Source organism: Haliotis cracherodii, unplaced genomic scaffold (assembly GCF_022045235.1).
Source record: "Haliotis cracherodii isolate W230 unplaced genomic scaffold, xgHalCrac1.p SCAF_4, whole genome shotgun sequence".
NCBI classification, from domain to species: domain Eukaryota; kingdom Metazoa; phylum Mollusca; class Gastropoda; order Lepetellida; family Haliotidae; genus Haliotis; species Haliotis cracherodii.
Genome location: NW_027266297.1, coordinates 47,996,376 through 48,008,983, shown reverse-complemented (window position 1 = coordinate 48,008,983; position 12,608 = coordinate 47,996,376). Strand labels below are relative to the sequence as shown.

Here is a 12,608-nt window from a genome sequence, read left to right as displayed (position 1 = left end):
AATATTCCTTTCCTGCATGTTTTGTTCGATCAGAAATGAATTGATTCTGGGAATATGTCCTGGAGTGGAGCTTATCCTGTGTACAACAATTCCTTTAGAAGAATGTCCGAAAACATTTATAGCTAAATTATTTGGGTTTTTCACCTATCTATTTGCAAGATTGGTGTAGGTTCGTCAATAACATCAAAGTTGAGTCCATCCTTTTAAGGATAGCTAGAAGGCCTATCCGGCTTTTTGTCTACAGGGGAAAATGCAGATCTTATTGCAATTCATAAACAGCCATCGCCTTTATTGTTTACAGTAACTACATCTTTTTTCTTCTTAAAATACAGGGGGTAAATCTATATAAGAAAGGCATATAATTTGCTATATCTAAATATAAACTATCGATTTTATCCACACCCAACCCAAACTTCTATGAGACCAGCGTTCTAAAGTTTCTTGTATCCGTTGAATTGATGCATCTAATGATGTGTTTATGGTATCGGATTCGGTTATAACTTCTTGATTGCTCCGGAAATAAGGTTCAGTACATTTGGTGTCATTTTTACTCAATGACATTTTAACCGTCAGCTGGTATTTCATACTATTAAATCATCTAACTCCTTGTTAATTTTGCTTGATATGATGGGCTTAACATAATTAACATCCATGTTGGAATTAATATCCATCTTCAACCTCTTAGATAATTACCAACGCCGGCTGTGGGTACAAATCTTAACTCATCAACAGATTGATTTTTATCATCTGGTTGATTTTTATCAACATTTAGTAAATCCATCAATTCAGCTTTGCTATTTTTGCTATAATTTTGCTATTTTTGCTAAGCAACTGCATAAGCAGCTGGTTGATCGGTTTTTAATACAAGTTTACAGTGCTTCGTTTCCGCTAACAGTTTTCTGACTTTTAGTCGCTCGAGCTTGGTATAAATAACATCATTTTCGCGTAGACATTCCTCAAATGAATCTCTGTCTTTGCAATGAAACAGGCTGCCCATTTGGTCTGCTCTCTCAGATCTTTCAGGACAGAGTTGTATTTTTGAGTAAGTACCCAAACACTATGCTGAGTATGTCTTCCAGAGAATGCTTAATATGAAAACATATCTTTCTTTTTGCAACCAGTTTGCCCGCAGATGATAGCGCAGTGCGGTTCTTTAGGTAAAAGATTATTTATAGATTGCTTGCACGAATCTTCCATTCTGTATATTAAGTTGCGCGTCCATAATCAAGTACAAATATATGTTTAATTTACAAGCTGCTTTGAAGAGCTTCGTTATCTGTATAGTAACACCCTCACTGGCATTTTCTTTTCTCCACCCACTGCTGTGTAGTTGGTCATCGTCCGTGGTTCGCATGTCGAGCCATAAGGAATTCAGCCATCGTAACATCCCCGAGAGATAGATCTTTCATGACCGCCTGGGCTTTGTTTTATAAAAAGGAGTTTTTTAATCTCATCCCACTGTTGATATGATCACATGCCTTGACTATATAGTTGATTAGGCACGCCCTCGATAGTCAGTGCTATTTTTGTAATCTTGGGGTTGTAGAACTTCTCGGTATCTCTTTGAAATGCTTCAGAGGGGTCCTTGAACAACATTAAAATATCCTTCAACAATCTCGCTGGGATGTTTAGATTAATATTCGATGTCTAAGCACACGATCATACAAAATGGCAAAAACTTTTGGTATACTGGTTACAAATTTTTCTGGATCTGTTATCATATCATACTTCAGTGAGATAATGTCAATAGAATAGCTACCATCTTCAGAAGCTTTGATTACTCTGCTGTAATCATTAAAAGTGAGTTTGTATTCTAACTTATCGTCTAGGGATGCTTGATAAAAGGGCATGTTACTATCTAGTAATTCAAAGTCGAGTGGAATATAGAATTGGTTAACTAATGCATCAGCAACAGCCTTATCTCCTACGACGGTATTATCATCACTATCAGCACCCACACGCAGTCTCAATGTGTTCTGATTACAAATACCTTGGTAATGTAAGTTTTCCCGTTCTTTAGCCATTCTCCAGAGATCCATGTAACAGAAGAATACATGGCTGTCATCAATACTCAAAACTTCATTACCGCTAATTTTAATCGCAATTTTCCAACAATCGCACAACCTATGTTCTGAACGAGCTCCGTGCTAGCGTTGGTAGAATTTAAAATAATTGTAAATGATAGTCAGGCAGTTCCTGGAACTAACACATCGTGAGCTCCTAGATTAGGAAAGCGAACCAGAAGCGTTTGATTCTGATCAATGGTACTCGGGTTATTAGTTATAGTTACAGACTGGCGAATTGCTTTGACCCATAATGGATCCTGAAGTCTACATTGTGGGTTTATCTTGCGTCCGTATTGCGAAGACATTGTTATATTGGAATTATGTAACCTTATGTTTAATATAAAAATGGATGATTTTAATCTAGATAACTTTGATAACCCGAGTATATTCGAAGAGGGTACTGATGAAACCAGCCTTATGAATCTTAAATGTGAACTTTTGAAACCAGCCATTAATGATTATTAAGATGCCTTAAAAGAAACTCCTATTGGTCGTGACTATTCAAAGTTAACGATAGATAGTAAAAGACTATTGCGACTGAGTGGCTCTCCGGATATTGATCTTATGAATTCTCGTACTCGTAAGCCCCTGATATTGTCTACGATAGCTAGTAAACATGGTATCAACACTGTTCGGAATGAATTAGGTTTTGTAGACTACTCATGAGCAAAACTTTCCGCGAAGACTACTAAGGTTCTTAAAACTGTGCATGCTGAACTCGGTGCCATAGATAAAGATAATTTGAAAGAAAGCTCGAAGCTGGCCTCGGACGGACTAGGAGCAATCTTGGATACCTACTACGATAATTACAATATTAGGGAATTACGAGGTCTTAACAAGGCAATACAAACAATGCGGGAGGAACTCATCAATAATATACCCAAGCTATCTGAACTCGACAAGCATATAGCTTATGAGAAAAGAAAATTTGAACAGGCAGGTGATGAATTCAGTAGACGCCGCGTTGCAGAAAGATTACTTAACTTAGAAGAGGAAAGATCGGCCCGCCTCGAAGTTGCTTCGAGTAATAGAAAGGCACTTCGTTCACAAATCAGTCAAGTTCAAGAAACTATCGATCAAGTCCTCAACGATAATACTACACTGCCTGATTAAATTAAAACATTGTTCAGAGAACAGGGGATAACCATTGCCAGTATTTTAACAGCATTGGGATTTATTATATCGACTTTGACTCTCGCGTTAACCGGTGGCAGCGGACCTCCCACACCTCTTAGTGATAAAAATGGTGTAAAAGAGTGGATAAAAAAAGCATTTAAAGGCATTAGGAGAAGCACTGGGAAAGCTCGCTGGGAAAGCTCGCATCTGCACCTCCCGGTATAATAGGGAGTATTGTTTCCTGGCTCTTGAATTCATTAGCTAAAACCACCACTTGGCTTAGTCAAAACTTGTGGGCACTGATCGTAGCAATTGCAGGGCTGTTGTACTTATCCATTAAAGACTATATATCCAAATCAGTTCATTAAGAACTATTTATCCAAACCACCTACTATAAGCACTGTTTTTTCATCGATATGTTGTTGATTTTTAGCAGCAATATGTTGTGGCACTTGTGGTTGTGCGTCAGTAGACACTTCAGTAGGTGTCTGTGATTGTTGTGGTGTCTGTGGTTTGACTAATCCCGTTTCGCCTGTGTTTGTTTGCGTTATTAATTCGGTGTTAATATCTGAAATTATACCTGTTTTTTGTTTATCGGTAGCAATAACTATTTTGTTATTATAGCAAATCACTTGACCTATCTTAAGTTCCATATTACTCGGAGACATGTATAGTCCTGGCACATAAACATAATCTACTTTGGATTGAGCGTACTGTAATACATCTTGATAACGCTGTATAGAGGATGGTATGTCAACTGGTGAATTAATAGAATCCCCATCATTTGCGACAAACTGTTTTTGCGCATCGAGCGCCGTCCCAGAACCAATAATGGACGTTCGTGTTTGCGATTGTGCCCCGAGAATTGCCCATACATAAGTTCTTATTGATTCATTAACTCTTACAACTCCTGGGTTAGTAAAATTATTTTCTGTTTTATCATACAGAAATTCATTCCAAGCCTTTGCTGTATGGTTTAGTTGCACAAAGTTTGTAACAATATAAACACCCTTAAAACTCATAAGATCTCCTCTCCAATCATTACTCGAAAGTTCCCAGCGATGATAAAGATTATGCATTCTTACAAAATGGTTGATGAGTTTTTTTAACTAAATCATCGCTTTCTTCTTTAACAGTTTTTTGTCCAATGTATGGAACACCTAGTTAAGTCCTTTAATACGCCAATCTTAACTCGTAGAAATATTAAATTCCTGACAAATACGTGAACCTATTGTATGAATTATTTGTGGAATTCCATGCTCGATCCTGCAGTAACGGGACACTAATTTCTTTAAGTATACGTCTTAACTGACAGTACATGTGATATGATAAAACAGACTTATTTAGTTCAAATCCTGGGACATGGAGATACACCACATCCTGTTGTTGCACACCATACCTCAAAGTTTTACTGGTTCTGCCAAAATTGCATTGGATTTTGGAATCAATCATCCACCATTTTATCACTAGTTGCCATGACCCTGTATTTTTCAAAGATATCAGGGAATTTAACAAAAAAATAAGCACCAGAGGCACTTACTAAAATAGACTGATTAGTAATGTAAGTTGATTTCATATCAAGTTATGATATAGTATCTTTGTATATTTAATATGTATGTTACACTCCCGGGAGTAACAAATGGTCAGTCTATTCAACTGCTTCATACTATCGATAACTCGGCTGGTCAACTCGAAGTCGCTATCTGCGATGTAACTTATTACCCGCGGTGGACCAATATAAGTGCTGCAAGATATGATAATCAGATAATACCAGGTGAATTAGGTGATGATAACATTTACATTATACCTGATGGGTATTACAGCGTATGGTCACAATGATGAATTTTTTAAGCCTTTTGGACATGGTCTCACACAAAATGAGTCGAATGGGATGCTGATTTTAAACTCTGGAGAAAAGAGTATAATTCTTGCCCCGAACATAGCAGATAGACTTGGACTTGGAGGCTCAATGGCAATAATACCACCCAACGTTACTTTGCATGGAGTTGAATTACCCGACTTAGTTCCCTATAAAGAGTTGTGCATCCATCTTGATCAGATCAGTGCAATGGATATTATTCAACTCGAAAGTCCTTCAACACTGCTGAGAGCTATTCCAGTCAAAGATGAAAAATATAATAGCGGTAGAACAGAATCTTTCTCAACATTGCAATATAAAAAGTTAAAGCTGGCTATATTTTCAGACCTCAAAATTTCTGTATTAGATGTAAATGCTCTTTCTACAATTATTATTGAAGTCTTGTTTGGGGATGCACCGGTAGATGCCTTTGAAATATTACCATGTCTATCAATTAAATGGTTTAAGAAACAAGAGCGTTGACATTGTAGTATTATTTATATGGGAGCATCATCCGTTGCAACCCTTGAGGGGGTCCAAATTAATAAAGGTGACAGCATTTCTCTTACTAAGATATTTATGCCGTATAATATACATTTAATAAGGTTGATGTATACTCTCAAAACATTGAAGCAAGACCAATTAAAGACTATCGAATAGAGAAGGAGATGGAGATTGTATAAAAAGTATCGCAGAGCTGTGAATGCTCTCGACGGAGTTGACACTGCACTTGTGACAGCTGGCATGGAACTTGGTGTAGCCGGTGTTGGTTTATTATCAACTATAATTGCCGCACCTATTGTACTTGGTATGGAAGTAGCTACCGGAGTCTCAGGACTGGCTGGAAAAGCGATAAAATTTATTTCTTGTAAGTTGCAAAAGAAAGCATTAAAACATGATAATCCTCGGATACTCGCCGAAGCAAGGTTGAACAGCATTGAGGATCATATTTCCACAGCAATGGCTGATTGTAAGATATCCGAGGAGGAGTTTGTTTAGTGCTGTCAGAACTCACCAAATACAACGCAATGAAGCAGGAGATTCGATCAAATTCTCGTAAGACCAGTGGTATTAGCGAAGATGAGAAAAAAAAGTTCATAGAACAGGGGAGGCAACAAGCGTGTAATTATTCAGTGCCAAATCCAAAGAATTTGTTACAGATTAAAAATAGATTGCTTCCTATCATTAGATCGTAACGCATAAAAAATCATACCTTCATTTAAACGAATGCTTACGTAAGTATATATTTATGGAGAATTACAAACCAACAAAGGAAGAAATCGAAAAAGCTATCGAAGCATTTATGCTCAGGGACAAAATTATCAAATGGAGAGAATTCCCACAGGGTATATATTATAATAGTGATGTCAAACCAACCAAATACGGTCATCAATTGTTTCTTTCCAATTACCAAGAAGAGTATATAGTCTGGTGTCCTAGTAAAATGAACGAAGATCTTAGTAAAAATGTTGAATATCACTTTGTTAAAAATAATGGTATACGTATGAGTAAAAATTGCAACAGCAATGGTTGATTGTAAGATATCCGAGGATGAGTTTCGTTTAGTGTTGTCAGAACTCACCAAATACAACATAATGAAGCAGGAGATTCGATCCAATTCTCGTAAGACCAGTGGTATTAGCGAAGACGAGAAATAAAGGTTCATAGAACAGGGGAGACAACAAGCATGTCAATTATTCCTCGCCAAAACCAAAGAACTGTTTGGAGATTAAAAATAGATTGCTTCCTATCATTGGAAAATACAATAATTTAGATGAATGCTTACATAAGTATATAATAACGGAGAATTACAAGCCAATCAAATGGCAAGGATTTCCACAGGGTATATATTATACCAGTGATGTCAAACCAACCAAATACGGTCATCAATTGTTTCTTTCCAATTACCAAGAAGAGTATATAGTCTGGTCTCCTAGTAAAATGAACGAAGAACTTAGTAAAAATGTTGAATATCACTTTGTTCAAAATAATGGTATGCGTACGAGAGAAAATAATAAAGAATATTTTCATTACAATTTGGTTTAATATCATGACGATTGCATCATCATTTTGGCATAAAAAATTCCCACTGTAGAAACAGTATAGGTATGTAAATCTGATTCCAGTGACAGTGAGCCAGAATCACCATTACCTATATAGAGGATTCATCACAAGTGTTTTTAATGTGGGAAATATCAACCGAGTCTTAGTTAATAGGTATTTGGCGAGGCAAATACCGATTAAAGGGACGAGGTTGATATTTCCCACATTAAAAAACACTCGTGATGAATTCTATTTATCATTTTCACATTGTTGCTTCCCTTTTAAGGAATAATTGCATTAACATTAACATCAGCAACTTGTCGAAATCTTACGTATAGATCGTGCGTAGTGATACATGTTTTCCATAGCCGTGTAAACCAAAATAAACAACCCCTTAACTCCTTTATGGCATATTCCTTTGCTGAGAAAAAAAGTTCCTCGGATTATTTTAAACAAAATACTTGAACAGACTTTTGCAGAATAATTGAAACGGTAACAACAACGATTCTGTGTAATCTGATTATATCTATGGTGTAACTTCACTTATAATACATAGTTTCAAATTAAAACCGCTCTCTCACTTGAAGAATGTCTCGCGGCTGAGAGGTCAGAGTAGATGCATTAGTTGGTGTCACTATCACTTTCGATGACAATCCGGAGTCTTTTGACTGGGACCGGGCTTGGAGGTTTAACGAGATTAAACGTTATGTTTCCACCAGTAATGTTGCCAGCAAACATAGTGTTGACACCACCAGAAACATTTATTATTTGAGACCGCTGACTGTGTTGTCTACTGTCGATTTGGACATTACGCGAGGGGCCGCTTGCATGACGGGAGTTTCATCAACAAGCTGGGATGTCACAGCGTGGGATGGAGTGTTTCGTGAAATGATGTTGGATATTTGCTTGTGCTGGTCAGGATTAATATGGCAGTAATTGTTCACAGAATGTATGTTTTTGTGGCCAGTTATCTACATTATTTGATTTGGCGGAACATTATTGTCATTCAACTTTTGCACAAGGTGTTTGCGCGCAGAGTGATTTGTGAGTTGTTTTGATGTTTGGAGACTGGCGGCATCGAACATGTTTTTCATGAGAGAGGAAAGTTTGTTTTTTCCGATACGATAACCATGATCATGCTGTCCTCAACAGCCACAAATCTTCCTTGGGCATCTTTCGGCTTTGTGTTCGTCGTCTGCTTCGCTGTGCTCGAGGATGGCGTTTCGATGAAGAAACTTTGGCCACAGGGAAGTTTTGATAATCTGCCTTCATCACAGTCAAATTCAAGTTCAATACCATGAACCTTTAACCTGTAATATCCATTTGTCAACACGGATATCATTGTAGCACTTCCCCTTCGATCTATTAAAACATTGTCTCCAACATCAAAGGTATCCATGTTGTTTGTAAACACCTACTCACAGGCACTGGCGAAAAAAGTCCCACTTCCGGTTATCTAATTTGCATATCTAATTTGCATACTTATGTCATTGGGGTATGACATACATGTTTTTATGTCATGAGCTTATGTCATGGATAAATGCTTTAGTTAAATGACAAAAAAATTTATATCATAAAAGCATTGATAGGTTCGAAAATGGCTCCAAGTGGTGGTGAGCTAGAGCCCTTTTCATTACAATTTAGTTTAATCTCATAATGATTGTTGAATAGCATAATCATTTTGGCATAAAAAACTCCATCTGTAGTGGTGGTATAGGTATATAAATCTGGCTCCAGTGGAAGTGGTCCAGAACTGTCATTGTCTATACTACTGCTTATATCCACAACTAAATGAACAAACAAAATTCTTATGTGCCCCAACGCGGGGAATAGTGATAACGATGTCTTCTAGTTAACTTTATTTAATTTTCTTAATCAGGATTGTACAGATTGAATTGAGTTATAAATAGTGTTGCAATCAGTTGCTGTATACATAGACTATGTACTTAGTATCTTGTACTTAAGTTTAACTTGATAATGTATTAATATGAATGGAATACTGATAGGTCTCTGGGGAGGAGTGTTAGCAACAAGTGCTTATGGTCGAAGGGAGATAACTCTAGACACCAGAAGTGATAACAAAGATAAACACTGTCAGGGAGTTAGGGACATGCTAATGTTGCTATTTCCTTGTAAGTGATCGAATGTTTGGTACATGTCAGTAGGATATCTGCATAATTTGTGAGGATGTAATGGAGATTGTAGAGATGGCAGTTTGAGTCTGGATAAAGAAGTCATATTGTATGAGCCATGCTACATCTTTCACAACTTTCTTCTTGGAAATAATCCGAGATTTCGACATCTTCCTAGACAACTCACGAGAGATACAGAGGACCTCTGGGAGCATTTCGCATGTTCCATGCAGGAAGTGTGTCTTAACTTCCAACACAAGTTTTGCAGTTCTCCCACAATCTTACAACAACCACAGGTAGAGAGGTGGTTGCAGATATCACTGCAATAGTATGAGTTGAAAACACCCCTGTTTTTTGTGACTTGTGCTAATGTGAGTAGGCCCACCAGGTACTGCCAATAGTGAACCAAGATGTTCTGGTTAAATGCCTGTTTGAATAATATATGCATCCTGTCCAATCTGTCTTGCAGCACCAGAGAGAGTGAGTTGGGATTAACACCGCTTTTAACAGTATTCCAGTTTTATCATGGCGTGTCAGCTTAATGTGGGGAAAGCCCGAAGTAATGCAGGTCTCAGATGTTAACCACTTTGGTGAAACCCATGAGCATAATCGGGGCGAACCGGGATTTAATCTCACACGCGAATCACGGCGCCTAAGACGACTGGGCCAACCGGGCCCCTGCAGCACCAGAAGGAGGCCTCCTATGAACTGAAACTTTGAGCCAGGATGAGGTTGACCAACCACCCCAACTTGGACAGAAAGAGAAGTTTATTGGTTGCTGTATAGTCTGAGTAATGAAATTCAGGAAATTCATCCCCTTCTCGTGAATTAATGCAACTATAGGCTGGGTAATCAATGTGAATAACCACAGAGCCTATGAAATTCCAATCTGAAGCAATGTTGGAGGTTGCTGATATGAAGCCTGCAGGTCCAGTGATGCAAGGTAGCTGCCTGGCTGAATGGTGAGACATCATTCTGACACCTGGAGGTGTCCAACAGGATCTCTCATTCAGTTTCTATGACAAAGACTTCATAGTGTACTTGTGACACATGGGTCATTTATAGTTGAATCCAATTTTATTTATGCTTTTTGAGTTGCTTACAGGAGACAAAGTCACAGGAACAGTCGGCTGTGGCAAAAACTCATCTTCTGTCCCTCGCCTTATACACAGCAATATACGGTAAAAGTGATGATAGAAATTCTTTTAAGACATCAGTTAAGGAATAATAATACTATGCACTGTGGTGTTTCATGTGAAAGAACAGCACAGCATCAATGATATATTCCTAAAAACTTAAAGATCAATGTTCTGGAAAAAACAATCTAAACATAAGTAACACCACACCTGGCACACAAAATGAAAGATATTGCATTTTCACAACATCGCCAACAAATTACAAAAATTACAGTTGATGACTAAAATGACACATGAAGTTTAAAGCATGAAGTATAATGTTTCAGCATTGTCACTGTGATATTCTTAACCAATTTATTTTACTTTGATACTTATTATTTGATTTCAGTAGTTTGATCAAAAATATTAAATGAACTTTGAGTAATACTCTGGAAACAAACTTTACCCACATTTGAACCTATGTCCAATTCATTGTTATGGAACCAGGAAAACGATAAGATTTCTCAAATTCCTGAATTGAAAAAGGCACAGGTTTATGGCTAGACTCATACCTGTGAAGATTTGATCAAGAAATATTGAACAATCCCTTGAAACATATGTGATTGATGGATATACGGACAGCACCCATTCCAATATCCCCTCCCACCTCATGGCAGAAGATAATAATGATTGGATGGAGAGAGGTATAGACACAAGACAAGGTGCCAAGATGGTTTAGACAAGGTAACACTGTGAAACAGTGTATTAAATGAGGCGAAACCAATGAAATATAATGAATAATTTTTACCTTTGATATCCTGATCTCCATTCATTGGCACTTCACTGTAATCTGAATGCGAATCTGGAACTGGAAAAGAAAGCCAAGGTATTTGTTCAAAATATTGTACAGTCAATATTAAAAAATAGTGCTTGGTGTAACGTTTATTGAAGAATACATTTAAGGGAGCATTGAATACTTTTAACTTAGTGTGTAATTGTGATTAATACTTGTGTTGAGAAGCAAAAAATTACAATCCACCAATGCATCAGTATATCGTCCCACTACTAATGTACACACAATGACATAAGCTCACATGAAATATCAACTGATGTGAAATAATAGTGCCAGGCAATGTGCTCAGCAGGAAAATTCCAAACTGAAAAAATATGTAGTGAAATCTTGAGCCACCAATTAAGGAAACTGTTACAGGGATTTTGTATATTAATAATACTGTTTGAAAGATAATTGTTATATTCATGAAACAAATTCAACGTTCTAGTAACAACAAAAAGAAAGTACCACTGTATCTGGTACAGCATTTAAGACTTTAGCCAACAATGGCCAATGTACAATGCAAGTGATGACTAAAAGAAGCTTTGAAGCTTCTCATAATCATTTTTATTTAATTTTTAGAAAATCTAAATTCAGTACAGGGCTACACATCCTATCAAATTATCAGCTCTCCGAATCCTGAAGTTTTTAAGATGATGATGCTTTAGCACAACCTTGAAACGTCTTTGGCTTCCTCGTCAACAGTTCAGTACCCAGACCGTGAGAAATCGTCTTAAAGCTGCAGGGTTGAAGTCCAGAAGGGTTATCAAGCGACCTAAACTCACAGACAACCACAAACGACTACGTCTAGCCTGGTGTAGACTGAGACAGAACTGGAACTTGAGGTCCTGGAGAAGAGTCCACTTGTCGGACGAAAGCAGGTTCCTTCTGCATGTTGTGGATGGCAGAGTGAGAGTATGGAGGCGTCCTGGAACAGCTTATACTGCAAGAAACATCATGCCAACTGTACCATATGGAGGTGGATCTGTTATGGTCTGGGGATGCTTCTCATTTGATTGTAAGCTTGATTTAGTGACCATACGAGGCAACTTGACAGGGGAGCGCTACATCCAAGAGGTGCTGAATCCAGTTGTGGTGCCCCATTTTGACAATCATCCACTGGCCACCAGACCGATATTCATGGATGACAATGCCAGACCACATCGTTCACGAGCTGTGACCCAGGTTATCCACAACAATGCTCTGACGCAGATTCCATGGCCAGCAATGAGTCCAGATCTGAATCCTCTGGAACATGTATGGGACATTGTGGGACGCCTGATTTATCGTCGGGACCCTCCTCCACAGAAATTGCGTGAATTGGAAGCAGCATTACACGAGGAGTGGCAGCAGCTGCCCATGGAGCGATTCCAACGTCTGGTGAGGGGTATGAGACGAAGACTTCAAGCTGTGATCCAAGTGCTTGGTGGAAGTTCTCGATATTGA

The 12,608-nt window shown here is 37.9% G+C and overlaps 1 protein-coding gene across 3 annotated transcripts in view; it reads right to left on the bottom strand.

Annotated features, from left to right (window-relative positions):
* The window catches only part of LOC139478918 (nuclear factor 1 X-type-like), a 273,086-nt gene that overhangs the window by 138,785 nt on the left and 121,693 nt on the right, over positions 1 to 12,608 (bottom strand). For all 3 annotated transcript variants that reach the window (XM_071261607.1, XM_071261605.1, XM_071261606.1), the window contains exon 4: positions 11,139 to 11,198. In XM_071261607.1, the coding sequence (XP_071117708.1) occupies positions 11,139 to 11,198 (60 nt within the window). The remainder of the gene's footprint in view (positions 1 to 11,138; positions 11,199 to 12,608) is intronic.